General features: G+C 46.4%; 1 protein-coding gene across 2 annotated transcripts; it reads right to left on the reverse strand.

The window, feature by feature from the left end:
• Positions 1-1,763: 1,763 nt before the first annotated feature.
• On the reverse strand, positions 1,764-20,531 carry GPD1 (glycerol-3-phosphate dehydrogenase 1). 2 transcript variants are annotated; one of them, XM_083729012.1, is made up of 9 exons: positions 18,538-18,636; positions 16,488-16,528; positions 14,761-14,938; positions 10,299-10,439; positions 8,737-8,875; positions 6,680-6,792; positions 5,856-6,089; positions 3,579-3,685; positions 1,764-2,912 (listed from the first exon to the last, which is right to left on the reverse strand). In XM_083729012.1, the coding sequence occupies exons 1-9, from the start codon at positions 18,619-18,621 to the stop codon at positions 2,816-2,818; spliced, it is 1,134 nt and encodes a 377-aa protein (XP_083585138.1). In that variant the 5' UTR covers positions 18,622-18,636; the 3' UTR covers positions 1,764-2,815. The 2 variants fall into 2 exon arrangements, with proteins under 2 accessions (XP_083585138.1, XP_083585139.1); XM_083729013.1 differs by lacking the exons at positions 16,488-16,528; positions 18,538-18,636 and adding an exon at positions 20,248-20,531.
• Between the last annotated feature and the right edge of the window lie 2,898 nt (positions 20,532-23,429).

Genomic DNA, 23,429 nt, shown 5'->3' on the forward strand with positions numbered 1-23,429 from the left:
TCTACTTGATAGTACAACTGGGAACCACTAAAGGTTAGGGGTAATCAGTTGCAAAAGAGAGTCAGGACACCTGTACCTTTATGGGAGGAACAATACACTCCCATGATGTTAATTCTGCGAGCTCCTCCATTGTAAGCTCAGGTTGCATATATGCGTAAATAAGCCATATATCATAAAGACACTACGGTGTCCGCGGCCCCTCATTCCAAGGAAACTGAACCCTGGAATCTTGCACTACTTGGAGGTTGGGGTGGTGTGAAGTTTGCCTGTTTCTTACATTCTGAATTTAAGTAATATTCTGCTAACATTGCCAAGTTACACAGGAGATGGTGCTGGAAGTTTGAATGCTGCCAAGCAAGTAGCACATTAGTGGTATTGGTTTGTAGGTACTGTTAGCTGAGCTAAACCCATCCAGGGCCTTATGTCAGTCTGGAAAATGTTCAGCATCCAGACAGAGTTGCTGATTCTCCTAAATGGCCCCTTTCAGTCTAGGAACAGCCAGGTGTACTTTCATGGAGCACATGGGGTCTACTTGTGAGTTGGCCTTAGAGCAGAGCTTTCCAAACGGTGTGTTGCGACACGTTAGTGTTGGGAGCAGTGTGTAGGTGTGTCGCACGAATGCTCTCTGCTCTCTTCCCGGGGCTGGAGTTTAAAGATGTGTGATGTATGTCTCCTTGATAGTGAATTAGGCAGCTGGCAGAAAGAGCTGCATCCCGAGTTAAAATGCATTGATTGTGGAATCGAGAGAGCAGAGGTGATGAGCCACCAAATGGCTGGAACTTCTTTTTGAAGAGAAGATATATGAGAAGATGTATAATGCTTCCTGGAGAAGGGTGCAGGTATTGATATTTGCAGATCCCTCCCATCTCCCCCAGTAGAAAATAAACCATGGGTAGGCAAACTAAGGCTCGGGGGCCGGATCTGGTCCAATGGCCTTCTAAATATGGCCCGTGGACGGTCCAGGAATCAGCATGTTTTTACATGAGTAGAATGTGTCCTTTTATTTAAAATACATCTCTGGGTTATTTGTGGGGCATAGGAATTCATTCATTTCCCCCCCCCCCCCAAATATAGTCCGGCCCCCCACAAGGTGTGAGGGACAGTGGACTGGCCCCCTGCTGAAAAGGTTTGCTGACCCCTGAAAGGCCCAGAGCCAGTGTCACCTTTGATTTGGGGAGTGGGAAAGAGGGTCCTCTCCCATCCTACCAATTTATTTATCTTTAATTTAATTTAATTTTTTGGGGGCTGTCTGAATAGAAAGGTCACAGGGTGTCCAGTGATTCTGAGCATCTAATAAAAGGCACAGCGACTCCTGCCACATCAGCAGATTAAGTTGCTGGAGGGTGGGGTTGGGAAGGGCTGGAAAGGTCACTCCAAAATGAGGAAGGCAACTCAGCTGCAGCACTGGGAAAACAAGTGCCTTGTGAAGTGAGCAGAGTTTTCCTCACCTCATCCATCTTCAGCCCCCTAAAACTGAAGAATTATTCTGGCCAAGATGCCAAAGCCACCCCAAAACCACATACCCAGAATATTCCTAACATGCTGCTTCTGTTCTCATAATCAGCTGTACCTTTGTGCTGGCAGGATAGCTCGGTCAGTAGACGTTGGACAAAAAAGATTCCTGCATTGCAGGGGTTGGACAATTGGTGTGGTCCCTTCTAACTTTAGAGTTCTGTGTTTCTATGAAATCCCCCCTTCCCCCTTCCATTGCGTGCTGTGAAGTTCAGCTAGATCTTTGAAGAATGATAAACAACTAATCTGTATTATTTCTTGTTTCTCACTTTAATATTTGTTTTTCAAAAAGACAAATATTCACATTCAGGGCTACAGTTCCCATTCCCATGGATACCAGGGATGCTGAGGTCAAGCCTTGTCTGGGGAGAGAACCCTAGCAGCTACTTTTAAATCATGCCTGGGGTTCCTTGCGTTCCAGGCATGGAGTAAAAAATAATAATACAGGCAACCCCCCATTTACACAGGGGTTATGTTGCGAGGCACCATGCATTTAAGTGAAATTGCGTATATTTGAAATGCCATTGAAAAAGCCTGCAGACACCCTGTTCACCCCCATTTCGTGATTGTTTTCAGGTAACTTCTGGGTTTGAAGCGATGCATGTATGCACAGCCGCACACATATTGAACGTGCATAAATGGTGGTTTACCTGCAAACGGAATTTGCTTCCTGTCCCCTCTCCCAATTAATGACTTTAAACAAGCCCTTAAGGCAGGCAAAACCGGCAGGGTTCAAGCCTCAACCCAGAGAAGTCAAAATCAAGTCGGAGAAATGTGACAGAGAAGAGGCAGAAGAAATTCTCTCTCTCTCTGCTCAAGAGAAAAGATAAAAGCCAAAGATTGCCTGCTGTGTGTGCCGAGAAGTGGGATGCTCTGGAATCTAAGAAGAGCAAAACAAGAGACTGACTCAACATAGGCAACTTTTGTCCATTTAAGGTGAGATTGGTAAATGGCAGAAACTCCCTGGCAAAAGAGTTGATCCAGTACCTCCATGGTGGTTAGAGCTGTTTTGACAGTGGGACGGACCACCTCAAAAGGTGGTGGACTCTCCTGGAGGTTTTTAAACAGAGCTTGGACGGCCATCTGTCTGGGATTATTTAGCTGTGTTTCCTGCATTGCTGGGGTTTGGACTAGACGACTCTTAGTGTCCCTTCCAACTCCACTATTCTATGATTCTTTGATGAGTCCTTCCTTGTTTGCCCCATGCTCTGTGTTGGGTCCCTCTTCTCATGTTGGGATGGCAGTGGGGAAACAGGAAGTCCTCCCAAACCCCTTCCTTTGTAGGAGCGAGACTGGAAGCCCATCAAAAGTGCTGAGGATGGTTTTGCAGGCACTTGATGAAGTCAGAGACAGGTTTGCCAGTGTAGCAGATCTCGTAGACAGCAGTGAAAAGAGGGAATCTGCAGTGGGGGAAAAAGACAGTAAATGAGATTTAACTCCCACAGAGGTAGCAAAGCTTGCTAGGAAAATGAAAACTTGCAAAAGGGAGAGTTTGAGAAACCTGCTGTGACACTAGGAAGAGCATTGGAGGGACCAGTGATTTTCCTGTAAATAAAATATGGAATTTCATGAGGCCTTAGAGGTGTGGTGTTGCCCTGTACTTCTGGGAGTGCAAATAAATAGGGTGGTGAGCTTCAGGCTGCAGTCCTTCACATACTAAACTTAAAGCAAGCCCCTCTGAACTCAGTGGGACTTACTTCTGAGTAGAGTTTTATATGTATACAGCCAGTTTTAATTGATGAGGGTTAAAGGCCACTGCAACAAACAAAAAAGACAAAAATTAAAGCTGGCACTTCTAGCCATAAGTGGCTGCTTTGGTTTATTAAATAGTCAGTTAATTCACATTTTCTTTATTATCTCAAAATAGACCTCCCATACTTAGATTTTGGTAACATGCAAATTTATTGAATTGGTGGATTGACTAATCACTTCATCAGCCAATCCAAGAATTTGCAGACAGCCTTAGAAACAAGCCCATCGCTGATTGTTACACCAATCCAATGGGTGCCAGTGCAGCATTCATATTGATGGCAAGCAAAACAGAAAAAAGGTCACACGGGACTCACTTGTCGACCAGATTCTTGCTCTTGAGGATGTGGTTCAGCTCTGCTGATGTCTGAGGGCCCTGCAGCTTCTGCCCATTGAGCATCTCCTTCTCTAGTTGCTCGATAGACTGCAAGATGCAAGACAGATCTCCAAGTATGAGTGGCTGCATGGCATGGCCTTCCTCCCCAAGTTGGGCGAATCCTAGAAGGTTGATCCAGAGAAGGACAGCCTTCTCTGTGCTTCTCTTTGGACATATCTTATCCCACACAAAGAGATTCAGATGCTGGACTCCCTGCCCTGGGGAACCTGCAAACCAGGGATGGGAAAACTATGGTCCTCAAGATGTTACTTGACTCCCATCAGCTCCAGGTATCATGGCCAGTGGTCAGGGATGATGGAAGTTGTAGTCCAACCAACAGCTGGAGGGCCACAAGTTTCTCATCCCTGCAAACCAGCTCAGCGAGGTGTGTGCATATCTGTAGTAGGGATCTAACAGACTTTTCAGCATCTTTACCAACTACACATCCCATGACTCCTTGGGAGTAGTCACAGGTAAAAGGTAAAGGACCCCTGGACAGTTAAGCCCAGTCAGAGGTGACTGGGGTTGCTGTGCTCATCTCACTTTCAGACCGAGGGAGCCGGTGTTTGACCATAGACAGCTTTCCGGGTCATGTGGCCAGCATGACTAAATCACTTCTGGTGCAATGGAACACCGTGACTGAAGCCAGAGCACACAGAAACTCCATTTACCTTCCTGCCACAGTGGTACTTATTTATCTACTTGTACTGGCGTGCTTTTGAACTGCTAGGTTGGCAGGAGCTGGGACAGAGCAACAGGAGCTCACCCCATTGCATGGATTTGAACTGCCAACCTTCTGATCGGCAAGCCCAAGAGGCTCAGTGGTTTAGACCACGGCGCTACCCGCCCCTGGGAGAAGCCATGGCAGCGGCTGAAGTACAAAACCAGTTTAAATGTTCTTAGAATGTGTAAGATATCCTTGCTGGAGATGAAAACATCATACTTATTTATTTCCTGAAATCTATATATTCCTTGATTGTTGTTATTTTCAAAACAACAACAACTCAGCTACTGGCCAGGCCAGTATGCTTAGCTGTATCAAACAAGGCCAGCCTAAACCAAACCTCTCCTCTACACACAATATGCAAGTAGCTTCCCGGCATCCACTGCAACGAATCCTGCAGCTTGCCTCTTAGATGTTGCTTTGCTATGTTCCCAAAATACTGTTGCCCCAGGATAGCATCTGCGCCATCTGGCCTGCCCTGGTGTCAAGCTTTGCTAGTCCACCTTTCCTTCCCTGCAGTCATCCTGCAGATCTCGATTGCTGCTGCTTCCCAAATTTTGTGAAATACCCGGTGTTGACATCAAAACAAGCATTGCAACAAAGATTGAAGTCAAATGTCCTTGGCAAGGGATGTGGATATTTTGTGCAAACCCAAATGTTTATCCCCCCCCCCCCCACCCTCTCTTTAATGCCCAACTAGGATTTGAAGACAAGGATAGGAGTCTTCACTGCACTCTGGCTAGAATTACCCCCTGGAAGTCATTGTCTGGGAACTGTGCGGCTGTTGCTCTCATAGCAGCTGCCTGGAATCAAATCGCTTTTCGGTTTCCAAAACCATTTCCCCATGTACCTTTCAATAGGATTGTTTCACTGTACATTTTAATGACGGATGTTTGTATTTTAATGCGTGTGTGATTGGTTTCTCATCATTGCAAACTGATTAGAAGACTATTTTGGCATTAAAGCAATAAATAAACCACCACCATCATCATCATAAGAGAGGTGATTGGTCCCCTCTCTTTGCCAGGCTAGAACAGGTCACATTCCTTTGGCTTTGCTGAAGCTCTTCAGCCTCCCACCTAACAGCTGACGTGTGGGAAAGTTGCACCTCACCTGAGCAAGCCCCCAAGCTGCTGCAACTCACACAAGCTAGAGAGGTGCTTGTGGGGAATGCTTTAAGGTGCTTAGCTGAAGCACAGAAGGCTCCCTTCACCTCAACCAGCTTCTGGATCACAAGGAGAAGAGATGCTCTTTGGGCTCTGGAGAGGGTCTTCTAAGGGAGGTGTATTCTGACACCTTTTTGTGTCGGGGAAAAAAGCATTGAATATAGAAAAATAATACTGTCCTCCCTTACAGAATTTTGAAGCACTCTAAGCACTGCATAAAGCGGGATTTTAAAAGTTCTGCGAAATACTGTCTTACTGCACTACAGTAAGAGTTTTCCTTGAGAGATATTTGACAACCCTAAAGAGCCCTATGCAAATGCTTACTTACCTTGCCGGTCTTGGCAAAAGCCTCTGCCACTTTTCGGTTACGGCCCCCATAGCAGGTGGTGATGAGGTCGGCGACCCCACAGCTCTCCAGGAACGTGGCAGAACTGACGGAGCCCTTGCAGAAGATTTTGGCAAAGTCGATCATCTCCATCAGGCCTAGGCGGATTACCGCTGCCTTGGTGTTGTCTCCAAAGCCCAACCCGTCGCAGAAACCAGCCCCAACAGCCACAATGTTCTAAGGAAGAAGAACATAGGTTGATAACCAAAAAGGTTCCGGACGGTGCTAGCCTTGCAACTATTTAAGGCAGGGAGTAGATAGACCAACCTTTGGTGTTCTAAGCAGGGCTACAAATGATGGCTCCCATGGAAGGATGGCAGCAGAGATGGGTTCTGGAGAAACCACCTCCCTCCAGCAAGCATATAATGTAAAGCTCATTCCACTGGAGAAGCTCCCATCAAGTCCCCCACCTGTTCCAGCTCCCTGGTGAGGCAGCATGGCTTCCCAAACAGTCATAACTTTCCATCTAGATTTGTACAAACCCTGTGTGCACGTACGTATGTACTTGGGAGGTCAACAGAAGCTTTAGGCCAGGTGTGGGGAATCTGAGGCCCTCAAGATGTTGCTGGACTACAGATCCCATGATACCTGATAGTTGACCATGATGGCTGGGGCTCGTGGGCGTTGGGAACCCAACAACATCTGGAAGGCCACAGGTCTCCCATTCTTCTGTGCAATGCCATTGTGCCAACAGAGACCTCCCTTGGCAGCAAGCCACACCCCATGCGGAAGCTGCCAAACCGCTGGTAGCCTGGTTATTCCCACACCTTGAGGGCACCGCAGATTTCTACAGTGTCCGATTCTTGCACCACACTGATTCGGAAACACGGCGTCTGCATCAGCTCCTTCAGGATCTGTCCGTGCTCTAGGTTCTTGCAGCCTGCAAAAAGGTAAGACATGGGCATAAGTAGAAACTGCCTTGCTCCTTGCCTCTCTAAAGCCCAAGGGAGGAATTGGACATCTCACTCTTCTGATGCATCCATCAGTAGAAGCATTTCTGCTTGCCAGAGGGAATGATGCCTCCACTCTCCCCACCTGCATGGCAACCAATGGATCTCTCATTTTTCCCTTCCCCAGGGTTATCAAAATTAGAAGTATAATTATCAGACTCATGTATAATGGTGGGGGGGGGGGCTCCAAAAGAAGAGTTCCATGCTTTTAATGCTGCAGTGGTTCAACAGAAGGGGCATTTGTAACCATAATTAACAAATAATATGACAAATTGGGGAAACACTGGCCAGGGAGGGGGCTGCACTGAAGGTGTCTGGAGGTGAATAGAGCTTGTTGCAGTTGCTCTCTGAAGAACCTGGAACTTATTAACAAATCAGATACTCTTCTTTCCTCTTCTCTGCCCGGAGAGACTGTAGCTCAGCAGAAGACCACATGTATTGCATAGCATTCATTCCTTGCCACCTCCAGTTAAAATTGGCCAAGTTAACAGGTGACAGGAAAGCTCCGTCTTTGCTTGAGACCCCTGGACAGCCCCTGCCAACGGGGAGTAGACAATACTGGGCTAGAGGGGCAAATACTCTATCCTGGAGCTTCATATGTTCCTTTATGTAGTACAATAAAGCTCCCAAGACCAATTTTTCCTGTTGATGTATCTCCACATCCTCTCTGCCCTTTAATGCCCTGTGGAATGTCCTTCTGAAAATTGGCTGCCCATGGAAGACAATCTTACTCGGCTATGAGTGATCGCCAAAGAGGAAGAAGAAGCATCCTCTTTGTGCTGCTCCCCCTACTGGATCCAACCAAGAGTAGCAAGACAGTGGGCCATTACAGTCACCTCTAGCGATGGCCAAGAGCAGCCCTGTACTTTTACATGGCTGCACTTGCTGAGGTTCTACCGTGTTTCCCTGCCACAGTTGTGTGAAGCAAATACAACCAATGTGCTTCCTTCAACATCCACATTCATGTGTTGGATCCACAGCTCAAGCAAGCCTAACCCCTTCAGGAATATACATGCAGGTGTTTCAAGGACACCCTTTGCTCTGGATATGTAGTTAACTTGCTTAATTCCTTAAGTGGTGTGATGTATTTTAACCTAATCAGTGTCGTATATTTAAGCAAACTGAATCAAAGCTCCTTACAACTTTTAAAAAACTCACCACCACCACTCTACAACGGGTGAACAATGTAAGTCAGCAAAAAACAGAACAATCTAGTGAATAAAACAATCTCACAGCTGGGAGGCTCATATAAAAAGACAACATTTTCAGACCCTTCTGAAACCCCTGCAGTGTTATTAACATGACACAGATCTGACATACAGCAAGGGAGAGACGCCAGGGCTCTCCGTGTTCCCTTCCAAGTCCTTTCCACTTGCTGTGGGTCATACCTAGATCCCCGTGGGCCACTGTAGGCAAGGGAGAAAGCTGAATGGCAGCAAGAGTAGAGAGCAATTCGGGCAGAGGAGACATACCGGTTTCCTCACATGCTGTAGTGGGTTTAACGTGATGTCCCTTGTGTCCAAGGTGAGATGTGGCAAAATCATACCATCTATACCAGAGATGGGGAACTTGTGGCCCTCCAAATGTTGCTGAGCTCCCAACTCCCACCAGGCTCAGCTGTCATGGCCGATGGGAGTTGTAGTCTGCAGCATCTGAAGTGCCACATGTTCCCTATTCGTTATCTATACTTGATGAACCAAAGCCTCTAATGTACTATTGTGGAGCTGCTCTTGGACACAAGCTTCAGTAGGCCCAAGACATCTAGTGGTGGCACTGGTAAGGTAAGGAAGGACAGAAGACCTTGACATGAGCAGCTCACTTGGAGAGATTCTCTCCGCCCAGCTAGTCATAGGAATAAGCTCAAACTCATTTACCAATGGTGGTCTCACAGAACTTCTCGTCGGCCACCTCGTTGGCGATGTTGGCCCCCATAAGCACACTCATTTCGATGCCAAGCTGCTCACGGATGATGTCCGATATCAGCTTCAGACCATCGGGTCCTTCATCCACACCCTGGGATTCAACAGAACATGACATGGTCAGTGGGGTAGCTCTTTGCTGAGATCCCTCAAGTAGCCCGTAGTCCTTCTGAGAGCATCCTTATCCCCCAAAGAGGTGCAACAGCATACAATAGACGTTGTGGCTAGCGGTGGCTGTTCCCAGACTTTGCAACACCCTTCCTAGAGAAAATGGACTGGCTCCCTCCTTGCTGTTGGACTTTCTTGTTCCAACAGGCTTTGGGGAACTGACTAGTTTTAAGGAAAAGGCTGGTAGAGTCAGTGTGGTGGTGTGGTTAAGAGCAGTGGACTCGTAATCTGGTGAACCGGGTTTGATTCTCCGCTTCTCCACATGCAGCTGCTGGGTGACCTTGGGCCAGTCACGCTTCTCTGAAGTCTCTCAGCCCCACTCACCTCACAGAGTGTTTGTTGTGGGGGAAGGGAAGGGAAAGGAGATTGTTAGCCACTTTGAGACTCCTTAGGGTAGTGATAAAGCGGAATATCAAATCCAAACTCTTGGTGCTGTGATGTTTTTATTGTAATTAAAATCATATATCTTTTGTGTATATGTGTGTTTAATTGCTTTCTAACGATAGGTTTTTTCCTATGTTTTTGGCTGTTTCTATTTTATCTATTCCCTTCATGGATCACTGCCTTGTGGCGAAGGGGCTTGAATAACTCAGAGGAGCTATGAGCTATGCCGTGCAGGGCCACACAAGACGGGCAGTTCATAGCCAAGAGTTTAGACTAAATGTGATCCACCTGGAGAACAAACTGGCAAACCACTCCAGTATTTTGTCAAGAAAACTCCCTGGACGTAAAAAAGGAGCAGCTTTTAGAAGAAAGGGAGAGTTTCCAAGGCATGCTCTGGTTCATGGGGTCATGGAGAGACAAACACAACTAAGACAACTAAACAACAAATTTTATCTATATAAGCTGCCTTGCGTCCCAGTCTGGGGAAAAGGTAGCATACAATATGCCTACAACTTCTACAGTAATTTTGGGTGTTGGGAACAGCAAAATTGGCTCAAGGGCTGCTGATCTCTCCTTTCGGCATGTGAGTATTAAATAAGAAGTGCTCAGTCCAAGAACTTAGTATTTGCCTGAAGCTTTGAAGATACCACAAGAGTCAAAGAATACTTCCAGGAGCCTCAACAGAGAAGACTAAGCTTGCTGCAATGCTATAATCTGTTATATGCTTTCTCAATAAATCACAGTCATTGATAGGGAATTGGGTCCCATGCGGGTGTTCCCCACTCTCCCACAGGCTTTTCGTGAGCCCGTTCTGTGTGTGTTTATCCTTCTCACACAACACACGCACCCAATTGCCTCTCAGCTCATCTAAGCAAAGTCATGCAACCCGCCCCAGTTAGTTCCTAGGATGGTTGCATCTCCAGCCAGCTGCTCCGAGCAGCCCAACCCTTAGTTCCAACTCACACCTTGATGAGCGAGACCCCAATTGCGTCCTTCTTGATATGGCCTTTCAGTTGGTCACAGAGCTTCCCAATAAATTGATGCGGCACTACAAAGATAAGGATGTCTGCATCAGCTGAAGCCTTCACCACATCTGGCACCGCCACCTGCAGCAGTTGGGGGCGAGTTGGAGAAAAGAATGGCATCAACAACAAATCTAGGCAGCTCAAGGGAGCAGGATCAGTGAGAGCAAGGAAGGGTGATGGTGGTGGAAGAAAGGTTTGCAGCTCAACAAATCCTAGGAAATTCTACACTAGGGTAACCAAATGCCTTTGAAGAAAGCTGAATGTTTGCATAAATTACTTTCCCAAAAAACCCAGAGTCCTCTCTCTATATATTAAAATTTTCTGTTTTACAATCTAAAATACTCATTTTACATCCTTAAGATATCAGTGACTTCTCTTTCCATGGTTCCATATCATAAATCCCTGCATAGTTTACAAAAACTATACCATTAAGTATTCCATTATTGCATCAACTTATTCACACTGTTGAATTTATCTTAATGCTGCCGGCGTTTTCAGCTGTACACAATTATTTTCCATACATTCAACAAACGTTTTCCAATCTTCTCTAAATGTTCTTCTTCTTCTCTTATTGTATATGTTAAGTATGCAAGTTGTGCATATTCTGTCAACTTAAATTACCAATCTTTGGTTGGGACCTTCGTTGGCTGAGAAACCAGAGTCCTTTCTGTTGAGGATAATTCAGACTGAAATCCTCAGGTGTCAGGAAATGTTATTTATGTATGCAACAACTGTGGCTCGTGTTTTGTTAGCCCCAAAATGAAAAACGAGCAAGGTCCTAACCAAAGAAGATTGGCAACTGCTGGGGCTGGTGGGAGATGAAGTTCAGCAACATCTGGAGCACCTAAAGCTCCTCACACCTGATTTAAGCAGAGATACGTGTGTGTGTACACTAAAGGACCCCTGGACGGTTAAGTCCAGTCAAAGGTGACTGGTTGTGGCGTTCATCTAGCTTTTCAAGCTGAGGGAGCTCGCGTTTGTCCAGAGACAGCTTTCTGGGTCATGTGGCCAGCATGACTAAACCATTTCTGGCACAATGGGACTCTGTGACAAAAGCCAGAGCGCACAAAAATGCCTTTTACCTTCCCTCTGCAGCGGTACCTATTTATCTACTTGCACTGGTGTGCTTTCGAACTGCTAGGTTGGCAGGAGATGGGACAGAGCAACAGGAGCTCATCCATTGCAGGGATTCGAATTGCCGCCCTTCTGATCGGCAAGCCCAAGAGGCTCAGTGGTTTAGACCACAGCGCCACCAGCTAAGTATTGGAGAGGGAGGGGGGCATGGGGAAGATATTATTAAAAAACAACATAAAAGGCATTTGAACCCTGTGCTCAATGAACAAGACTTGCCTAGTGTAACATCTAATCTCTCTGCCATCTCCCAGCATGTGTTTTTATTGAGTGGGCTTTTTGACACTCTGTTAGCACTGGGAAATGTTAGCAGGCAGAGAGAAGGTTATTTATTACTTTTGTTGCCAAGGCAACTTGTTCCTTGATCTTCATTCTCCTGGAAGAGGTGCAAGGCAACCCTGCTGTGCTCCTCTGGGTCTGACGGGAGGAAGGAGGCCCAGGGAAATTACTACATGGGCCTTGAAGACCCTTCCAGGCTTGACACAAATAATCCATTGTCAGTTGATAGTAATCTGTATACCATAGCTCACCCAAAAAGGTTATACGATTTGCTTTTACAGCAAAATTAAAATCAAAGGTCACCAAAATAGCAGGAGGATACACACACAAAATAAAACCAGATAAACAACAAAACAGTGGCTAAAAGTATGAACTAAAGCAGTGGTAGCTGGTCAACAGAACTTAATCAATGGTTAGCAAAGGCAATCAGAAATAAAAACTCATGCAGAGAAATGGCAGCAGAGAGGAGGCTGTGTAGATCTCTCAGATCTACCGGTACTTTGGAACCACGACTGAAAAGGCCCTGCACATGAGATGGTTTTGGAGCAGCAGGATTCCATCAGAAGATCTAACTTGTCTGGGGGGGGGGGGCGGGTGAGATATATGGGAGAAGCAACTCTCTGAGATGTGCCTTTATTAGCCACCTTGTTTGTTCACTAAGAACTTCTCCAGAAGTTGTTCCATACCTATAGATGCATTTCAAGTGTTCCTGAAACAGCACATTTGGAATCAGCGAATCCACACATCAGGCCCACAGTCAGAATTGGGAACTATTTGTTCTTTGAATTACATGCAGAGTATGGCAGTGGGTTTGACTTCCTAAAAGCATGTAACTATGTTAAGCACACGACACACATGCTAAAGTATCCCAGTAGAAAGCTGATGAAACAGGAATGGAGTCTCATTCAATTGGGAATTTGGCTTTGGCTAGCACCTGGAGACCAAAAGGGAAAATTAGAGATAGCTCAAAAGACACAGGTCCTTCCCAAACAGTGACCAGTCACACTGCTGACTGTGGATTTCATGTTTGAATGCTTGGGTAAAGGTAAAGGTACCCCTGACCATTAGGTCCAGTCGCGGACGACTCTGGGGTTGCGGTGCTCATCTCGCTTTATTGGCCGAGGGAGCCGGCGTACAGCTTCCGGGTCATATGGCCAGCATGACTAAGCCGCTTCTGGCGAACCAGAGCAGCGCATGGAAACGCCGTTTACCTTCCCGCTGGAGTGGTCCCTATTTATCTACTTGCACTTGACGTGCTTTTGAACTGTTAGGTGGGCAGGAGCTGGGACCGAACAACGGGAGTTCACCCCGTTGCGGGGATTCGAACCTCTGACCTTCTGATCGGCAAGTCCTAGGGTCTGTGGTTTAACCCACAGCGCCACCCGCATTCCTATAGTTTGAATGCTTACTCCTGCTCAAAGCTCCCCTCCAATAGGAAGAAGCCTAATCTGCATCTTGTTCATCCTCAAGAGAGAGGTTAAAAACTGGCCAGCCTATTAGCAGACAAACTGCTTCTCCATCCGGTACTTCAGAAAGTTGCCCCTTTTAAAACCAACTGGCCATTGTTATTTCAATGTGTATCCCGCACTGTACATTTTCAGGTGATGAAGTTGGTGCAAGTTTTCAAGAAGTCAGAAAGCATGAAATGCTACGACAAAAGAGTCCTTTGTTCAGAGTTATGTGGGAGGGAATAAGCAAGATTCTCAACATTCAGCGTGTTCCAGCCAAATCTTAAGCGCGTCTCAAGTCCTCACAAATTCTAAAAGAGGATATATTTGAACCCTTGCTTTCCTCTCCTCTTGAAACTGACGGGAGTTAGTTTAGCTTAAGTCCACTCCACTCCCCCAACAAGAGACCAACGTCAGCTATTGGGAATCCCATAATTTATCTTGGCCTAGTCTAGATACATGTACTGCAACAGATTGACAAATACTTCCCATTGTCACGGTCAGGAACATACATTGTTAGGTACACGTTTCTTGGCACAAGTCTATGGCATATATTTATGTGCATATGCTAATTTGTATGCGTAAATGCAAATTCACGACAAATATCAAGGGGGGAGCTCTTCTGCTGCCGGGGCTTACAGATGCATGCACACATTACATTTAAAATGCATTGCTTTAATTACGGTACTCAAAGAATCCTGTCATTTGTTAAGGTTTCTGAGAAGTGTAGCTATGTGAGGGGGAAAACTACAGTTCCCAGAAATCTTAGGGGCGCACGCGCTTGAAATTTTGGGTTTGAACACAACTCGAAGCAAATATGGAGGTGCCATTAAAGGATGGGCAAATGTGCTTTGTTCGGTTTCTTACATTTCTGGATCCCCATGGCTGATGCTTCTTGGATTTTCTGCAACAGGCACCCAAGTACGTTTCTGAGCACAAATCAAAGTGTTTAAAATTTAAATCCCTAAACGGCCTCGGTCCAGTATACCTGAAGGAGCGTCTCCACCCCCATCGTTCAGCCCGGACACTGAGGTCCAGCTCTGAGGGCCTTCTGGTGGTTCCCTCACTGCGAGAAGTGAAGTTACAGGGAACCAGGCAGAGGGCCTTCTCAGTAGTGGCGCCTGCCCTGTGGAATGCCCTCCCAGCAGTTGTCAAGGCAATAAACAACTATTTTACTTTTTTAAAAGTAAAATAGTTGTTTATTGCCTTGACATCTGCTTGGAAGGTGTCTTTTAAAACTGAAGGTGGCCCTGTTTAGGGATGTTTTTAATGTCTGATGCTGTATTGTTTTTAATATTCGGTTGGAAGCCACCCAGAGTGGCTGGGGAAACCCAGCCAGATGGGCGGGGTATAAATAATAAATTTTATTATTGTTAGTTATTGTTATTGTTACCTTGAGGCTGTTTTTGACCCTTTGAAAGACTCTAAGCTGACTTGCAAGCACAGAGAGGCAAGTGACACATTGGCCCCAGCCTGGAATACAGCTGCCACGCTGCCCACACATTGCTTCCCTTCTCTCCCCCCCACCCCGCTTCTGAACTCACCACATTGGGGGGCAGCTTGTGGCCTGGCAAGTACTTGACGTTCTCATGCTGCGTGTTGATGATCTCGGTGAGTTTCTTGCCACCAATTTCCTCCTCAAACACCCACATGTTGACTGTAGTGTCAAACTTGTCCAGCTTGGCTGCATTGCTGCCCACAATCTTGGCAATAGCCGAACCCCTGCAGGGGGAGAGAAGAAACAAAAGAGAGTGTATGCAAGACTGAGAAAGAATGCAACCCTTCAAAGTTCAAAGTCCTATCTCTCTAGCAGGTCATTTCATTTGTACACTGCCCAAAGGCTCCCAAAGCAGCAAAGAGCATATAAATACAAAAGAATTATCTGACAAATACGGTACATCCAACAGCATGAATCAACAAAATCACCCACCAAACACACTTAGTATGAATTCATGAACTGCATTCATGCTCTCGCCACAGCTCCCCAATTTTCCACTGCGCATTTGGATTCTGTGTTAGCTCACATTCCCCCTTCCAGCATCTCACCTAGGAGCAAGCCTACAACTGACCACCTAGTGAGTGTCTTCACCCTCATCACAACAACAACAACAACAACAACAACAACAACAACAACAACAACAACAACAACAACAACAATTTATTATTTATACCCCACCCATCTGTCTGGGTTTCCTCAGCCACTCTGGGCAGCTCTCAACAGAATATTAAAAACACGATAAAACATCAAACATTACAAACTTCCCTAAACAGGGTTGCCTTCAGACGTCTTCTAAAAGTCAGAGACAGTCATACCTTGGTTCTCAAACTTAATCCGTTCCGGGAGTCGGTTCGGTTCCCAAAACCGTTCAAAAACCAAGATGCGGATTCTGTTTGGCTGCTGGAGCTTCCTGCAGTCAAGTGGAAGTTGAGTTGGGCGTTTGGCATCCGAAAAATATGTGCAAACCGGAATACTTACTTCCGGGTTTGCGGTGTTCAGGAGCCAAAACGTACGAGTACCGGGGCGTTCAAGAACCAAGATACGACTGTAGTTCTTTATTTCTTGACATCTGATGGTAGGGCGTTCCACAGGGCGGGAACCCAAATGGTGTGGCCCAAATGGATAATGTCCTGGGTCAACCCCACTGCGGCTGACCCATCAGTAGCAACCCACCGCCAAGTGCGACCATCAGTGTTATGTACTGAGTTGAATAGGATCCAAAAGGCAGCAGTTTGATTGGTCCTAGAACAATAGGATTCAGAATGCAGTAGTCTGATTGGTCCTAGAACAATAGGATTCAGAATGCAGCAGTCTGATTGGTCCTAGAACAATAGGGTCCAGAATGCAGCAGTCTGATTGGTCCACAGGAGCCACCCAATCCAGCTCCAGGTGGAAGTGAATCCGCAACCTGATTGGCCTACAAGTGAATCCCGGAATTAGCCAATCACGTGGGGCCCATTGTGTAAATAATGTATACAAAGCAGACATTCTGGGCGAACTGCCATTCCTCCTCACCACTATGAGCTGAATAAAGAGCATGAAATCCACTCTCGCCTAAAGAGGCTTCGCCTGCAAACCAGTTCCTTATGGCTTCTCTAACATGGCACTGCCAGGCTATAGGAAAGGCCCTGTTACTGCCACCAACTGGCTCACGCACCTCAGTCACTGTAGTTCACAAAACTTTGTGGCCCTCCAAATCTTCCATAACATTTCCAACCCTGGCCCCCAAAGGACAACACACAAAAGACAACTTTGCAATGTTCAAGTCATTACGTTTGCAATGGAGGCTTGTAACGCACGCATTCGGCAGGCTGCTGTTCACCCAGTTGCAGAAAGAAAAAAATACTTGGGGATGCCAAGGTTAGTATCCACCTTCCAACTTGCAGAAGTCCTACTACTGTTACCTACCTCCTCTCACAAGCCAATGGCAGCCTCCAAGTTAATAGAATCCCCTTGGAAACCAGCTACCAAAGTGGCAATGTTCTTGGGGAGGGTTGGCCTCAAGTTCTCAGCCGGCTTGATAGTTCGGATCACAGAGTGTGGTGTGGTGCTGTGGCTTTAAAGGTAAAGGGACCCCTGACCATCAGGTCCAGTCGTGACCGACTCTGGGGTTGGGGCGCTCATCTCGCTTTATTGGCTGAGGGAGCCGGCGTACAGCTTCCAGGTCATGTGCCCAGCATGACTTAGCCGCTTCTGGCTAACCAGAGCAGCGCACGGAAACGCCGTTTACCTTCCCGCCGGAGTGGTACCTATTTATCTACTTGCACTTTGAGGTGCTTTCGAACTGCTAGGTTGGCAGGAGCAGGGACCGAGCAACGGGAGCTCACCCCGTCGCGGGGATTTGAACCGCCGACCTTCTGATCGGCAAGTCCTAGGCTCTGTGGTTTAACCCACAGCGCCACCCAAGAATCCCCCTTATTCTTCTGTTTAAATTCTAGCTAGGCACCATGATGGGATGGGATCAGAATATGGTGGTACCTCGGGTTACATACGCTTCAGGTTACAGACTCCGCTAACCCTGAAATAGTGCTTGAGGTTAAGAACTTTGCTTCAGGATAAGAACAGAAATCGTGCTCTGGCGGCACGGCAGCAGCAGGAGGCCCCATTAGCTAAAGTGGGGCTTTAGGTTAAGAACAGTTTCAGGTTAAGAACGGACCTCCGGAACAAAATAAGTACTTAGCCCGAGGTACCACTGTATATAGATTATGGGGGGGGGGGGATTGTGAAGAAATAGAAATGGAAGCAGTGCATAATTGGGACTATGGAATTCGCTAGCACAAGATTTAGTGACGCCCACCAAATTGGAAGCTTTTTAAAAAGGATCAAAAGCCATAACGGCTGTGATGTGACGCTGAATGGCGGTTGCTGGGGAACGAAAGTGGGGTGAGGTCTCTTGGCTCCCCTGTATGTGTTTGGCTACAGTACGAAGCAGAAAGCTGGACTGGACAGGCCTTTGGTATGCTCCAGCCTCTCTCTTTTTATGCATTAGCTTTCCAAAGTATTGAGATAGAAGAACCCCATAAAGTCAAATCCCCTAAATTGATTTTTTATTTTATTGTTATTTACGCTTTGTACCGTATTTTATGCTGGTTTTTTTTTTTTTGTAGCATCCATTAAGTGTTTTAAATTTGTCGTGAATGCAATAACTCTTTACTGCTCAAACACACCAGTTTCTGGTATATTGCCTAATGACTAATAGGCATGGATAGCTCCCCCATGGATTTCTTTACCCCCCTTTGAGCTTCTGGCTATCACCACACCCTCTTGCAGCAACTTAGGTGTGTGTTATGTGAACTAGTACTTTCCAGAATCTATGTGCAATACACGCTTAAAGGCCTCTTTAGAGAAACTTGTTTCCTCCCCCTCTTTCCAAGGAGGTGTGCAATTCTTCAGTGTACTATCACACCATTCATGTAATGTAGCCGTTTATATATCTAAAGACGCCAGACAGCTAAATTATAATAGTAAGAAACCAAGAGTCTAGACCAACCTTCGCCAACCTAGGACCATTCAGATGTTTTGGACTACAAATCCCACCAGCCATAGCCATCAAGCTGTGGATGATGGGATTTATAGTCCAAAACCTAGGAAGAACACTGCGTTGGTGAAGGCTGGCCTAGAAACATGCACCTCCAAATGCACAAACAGGTACAAATCTCTCACATTAGCATTATAGGCTTTCGCTTGTGCTTAGGAGAGAGAAGAATTTAATCAAGATTGCTTATTATCACTAAAAGCCCTACATATGCAAACAGAGGTGCCCATGGAGAGACTTGCTCTTGGCTTATAGAGTTCCAACTCTTGAAGCTGGAAACTTTCCCACCTTTCTCCTGATGTGTCGAGGAAATGCACTGAGGTCACTCGGTAGTAACCCTCCAGCGCATGTCCAAATATGCGCTCTGCACATGTCCCAAAAGATACATGCAAGTATTCCTATGTTGCACAGTCAAGCTTCAGCACTGAAAGCCAGTTCCGGAACTAGTCTCTGACATATCCTGGATGGTAATAATAATAAGAGCAGCTGCAGGATATTAAAGCACCGAAACAACCAAGCAGAGCCACGAAGGCATTGCCTCGCAGCGCACAGAGCTTCTTTTCGAGAGAGTGATACTAACAAGAGGCTCCAGAAATAGACTCAAGTGAGGGGCGCTCTCTCCTCGAGCACTAGGGGGCTCCTTCCCTCTCCCTCTGCCCCCCTGGCAAGCAAACCACGACATGGCAGAAAGTCTCACCAGTGGGAAAGCGAATCTGGCTGGCACCTGTTTCTTTTTTTTTCATATATAAATTTTTATTAAGTTTTTCTTTTACAAATAATTCTTACAACCATGATTACAAATTTGCAATTTTTGAACTTCCACCAGCACCTCCCTCAATCATCCATTTTTCTTATCTTCACGCATTTTCTGTGTAGTATTGCCGATTTAATATTAACCTTCCATCTCTGTTTCTTTCTTACAATATACCTTGTATTGTCACAAAGCCTCTTTAAAACCCACTAGCGTTATCTGTTCATCACATATAGTTTTCAGATATTTCGTAAACTTTCCCCAGTCCTCGATGAATTTGTGATCTTTCTGATATCTGATTTTTCCAGTCATTTTATCCAATTCTGCATAGTCCATAAGTTTCATCCTCCACTCGTTCAAGGTCGGTAATTCCTCTTGTTTCCATTTTTGGGCCATTAATATTCTTGCCGCTGTTGGCTGGCACCTGTTTCTACCACTGCCATTTATTAACCCGAAGGTTAAGGGCGCAACGAACTTAGCATAGCTCAGACGGCACAGCAGGAGACTCTTCATCTCAGTGAGCCCCACGTTGGGGGTGCCAACTTGAATAAAATATTGGGGTGGGGGGACCAGGTAAGCCCCAACCCACATAATTGATCGCATAAGACGGCACACTGTTTGAATGGCAATGCTCATCAACTGGGGGGGGGGGTTGCGCCGTCCCCTCAAATATTTTATTGCAGGTGTTGGCTCCTATGGTTCAAGTTGCTGAGGGATCGAGGGCAGCGCTCGCTTTAAGCGATTTGTTTTTTTAATAATAATAATAATAATAATAATAATAATAATAATTTTATTGTATATACCCCACCCATCTGGCTGAGTTTCCCCAGCCACTCTGGGCGGCTTCCAATCAAGTGTTAAAAACAATACAACCTTAAATATTAAAAGCAATAGCCCCCACCCCTCTCACTACCACCTTCAGTCCTGGCCGGCACTGGACGTGGCGGCGGGGAGGGGGCAGAAATCGAGAGCCCCACACACCACAATGAGCAACAGGAGTCAGCTTTCAGCCCCGTCCCCCGAAAAAAAGCAAAGAAACGACCCCGCTCGGCTGGTCTGGCATGCAAGAGGGTCGAGCGAAGACGCGCTGCCGTCGTGCAAAGGAGGCTCGGCGCTTGCGAGCTGCGAGTGACCTAACTTGAGTGTCCTAACCTGAGCCGCGAGTGTCCTAACTTGCAGCGCCTCCCCCGCAGCTGTAGCAGCGCTGCCTCCCCCCCCCCCCACGCGCCCCCCCTCCGCCCACGCACCAGTTGCCGGAGCCCACGATGCAAACTTTCTTGCCTCCCATCGCGGCGGACTGTCAGCAGGCTGCGCGCTCGCTGGCTCGCTCCCACTCGCTGCCGCCCCGTCGGAGAGGCATTATAAACTCCGCCGCGCGGCCCCGCCTCGCGTCCCGGGCGCACCCTTTCCTCTCCGGAGCGGATCCGAGCAGGGAGGGCCCTCGACGGGCCGGCGGGGAAGAGACGGAGGAGGCCAGGCTCCGTGGGGGGCGAGAGACGAGAGGTCCTGCCTGACCCGGACTCTCTCTGCGCACCTGAGCTGGCTCCGCAGGTGCGCTTTTCCGCGTTGAAATCGCCAGGCAGTTTTGGACGCGTAGCTTTCTCCCCGTGCTGCTCGTGTGAATGAACGACCTTGGAAATTAGGGGGTTGAATCAATAAGCGGACGCTTTCATTAGTTTGACAAGCGTAGGAAAGGAACAAAGCCAAGGTTTGAAGAGTCACACAGGTTTAGGATTTCTGCGGTCCCGAGCTTGCTTCCGAGTACAAGGGTAGGATTGCATGGTAAAAAAATGCCATTCCAAACACGCAGTGCCGCCCTGACCGTATCTACTCAGAAGTAAGCCCACCGAATCCAGTAGGACTTACTCAGAGATAAGTGGTTGTTAGGATTCTAGCCTTGCTGAGGAATAACCGTATTTTTCAATCTATAAGACACCCCCATGTATAAGACACCTCCTATTTTTGGGGACTGGATTTAAGAAAATGGTGGGAGATGGCCCAGAGTATAAGATGCCCCCTAATTTTTGACGTTATTTTTTTAAGGAAAAAACCCTCGTCTTATACATGGAAAAATACGGTATTTATTTCTATAACTTGATCACAGCTGTCTCTAAGCTGTGCATCTTGTATATATATTCCACTGAAAACAGTGGGAGTTACTTGTTCTCTTAAGTGAACATATATAGGATTTTGTCATCAGGCTGCGATCCTTTGCACAGTGACCTGGAAGTCCCATTGAATCTAATTCAACAAACTGAGCTACAGCTAGTGCTTGCTTAAGTATTCAATTTGCAGATTGCACGATTTAAGCGTTTCCCCATAATAACTGCCCCCCCCCACTTATTCCATGTAACTGGCAGAGTCTGAACACAGAGCGACTGTCCCGACTGCTAGATGCTCTTGTGCAAATCCTCAGGGTTATTGCTGCAATCAGTTGCTGACAAAGCCTATCACGGGCTCAAATACCAAAGTTCAGGGTGGTAAGACAAGAGCAAAGGGCTTTGCTTGATCTCCCTCGATAGAAAAGTTAGTGGGGCACAGGGCATGTCCCTCTTACTCATGGGAGCCTGTGGTGTGATTAGCAAGCAAGAGCTTATGCTAAGAAGTTGTCATTTGGAGCACAGAGATAAACAGTTGTGTGAAGGGGAAACAACCCATCTGACAAAGCAAGAAAACATAAGGCACTCTCTTTTGTACCTTGGAAGTTATGGTGTGCAGGATCCAAACCACATTAGCTCCCACTGCTGATATTTTGAACTTGCAGATTCAAGACACGGGCTTATTTTACAGTTCCAGAAACCATCCAATGAAATCCATATGACCTCGGCCAGATCATTCCAGCTCCAAGCAGTAGGGTAATTGAGAAAGGGCACTGCTGTCCACATTTTAGCCAGCATGTACTGAAGATCAGGTCTTAATCTGAGCCAAGGCTCGGGTCCAGATCTTCTGTTCTCAATACGCAGGATTGCACAAAGATTTATTTTTGAGGAGTAATATTCTGCATAACTGGGCAAGGGCTACAATATCATCGGGCATAACTGTTAAAGCAGATTATAACCTTTGCTTCTCATTTTACTGGCTTCATCAGGGAAGGGGCTGGTACTTTTAAATTACTTTCCATGGATGATAAATTGCTCCTAAAGCAGCAACATGATCTAAAGTTGCCTTCTCCAGCTATTGACTTGTATGCGTTCCCGATTTCTAACTTGCATTAGCTTTGACCCAGCATGGCCAATGGACAGGGATGATGGAAACTGTAGTTCAAATTCAGGCTGGAGAAGACTGATATAAAGACTGATATACCATAGCAAACTTCAGTTAGTGATTCCCCTCTTTAAATAAGGGCTTCAGGCAATTTGGGTACAAGGCAAGGATGCAAACATGTCGAGATTGGGATGTCATTGAAATGCTATGCCCTCAGTTCCCTACAATCGAAGGTCAGAGAGGGAGGATTAAAAAGAATGTTATTTGGCTTAGGTGAATAGCATAGAAGAAATGGATGTTTGTCAATGAATTGAGGCTTTGCGTATCAAGCAATTCACCTTCCCAACCATCATTTAAGGTAGGTAAATAATATGATTTCCCTCTTACAGATGGGGAACCGAACTTGATACTGTGTCGTGCCCAAGACCACACGATGCACACTCAAAATGTGCTTTGACCCCAAGGTCCTTCAACCCTATGGTTGTAGCTGCTTGCCAACTGCAATATATTACACCAGACATTGCCTATGGAGTTCTTTCTGATGAAGAAAGAAAGCCACATTTTAAAAGCCACCGAATCTGTATGCGGTACTGATGCGAGTCATAAACAAGCAATCTACTCCGCCAAGAGGAAAGTGAGTGGTGCCCAGGCTTTAGAAGAACAGAGAACACACGTGGGTGGAAGCAGCAGGAACTCTCTGGCGCTTTATGGGAGATGTTAGAGATCTCAATCTGCTTAATGAAAATGCAGGTTGAAAATAAATCACAGGAGGACATCTCGCAAGGAAATATCACTGGTCATAAAAACTCATTTTGGAGTTCCAATTAAACCAGCGACTGCAAGCCAAAACATTAGAACACATTTGAAATATATTCACTTTTGGAAGAAGTGTACGGTAAACATCATTGGTGTTTGGTGCCCTAGGGTCATTGCTGCTCCATTCATAACTTCCTGAAGTCCATGTGAGTTTCCTTTGGCAGTAACCTGTCTAGGTAGCACAGGCAAGGAGCTCCTTAGGCAACCTTGAGCCAGTCTCTTAACCTTCGGCCTAACCTAACTTGGACTGGGAGAACTTGATCAGAGAAGCTCAGGCACTGGTGACTTAAAAGATTGGATTACTGCAATGCACCTATGTGGGGTTTCCCTTGCATTGGCCCAGAAATTAGCTAGTACAGAACGCTAGAGCAGAGCTGCTGGCAAGAGTGAGACCCTGTCAGCATATAAC

Source organism: Podarcis gaigeae, assembly GCF_964106915.1.
Source record: "Podarcis gaigeae genome assembly, chromosome: 2".
NCBI classification, from domain to species: Eukaryota; Metazoa; Chordata; class Lepidosauria; order Squamata; family Lacertidae; genus Podarcis; species Podarcis gaigeae.

Coding starts and splice junctions, on each gene's coding strand:
- GPD1 (XM_083729012.1), bottom strand. CDS start 18,621: ATGTGCAGAGCGCATATTTGGACATGCGCTGGAGGGTTACTACCGAGT. Junction 10,440..14,760: donor ACAAGCTGCCCCCCAATGTG/GTGAGTTCAGAA, acceptor CAACTGCTGCAG/GTGGCGGTGCCAGATGTGGT. Junction 2,913..3,578: donor AGCAAGAATCTGGTCGACAA/GTGAGTCCCGTG, acceptor CCCCCACTGCAG/ATTCCCTCTTTTCACTGCTG.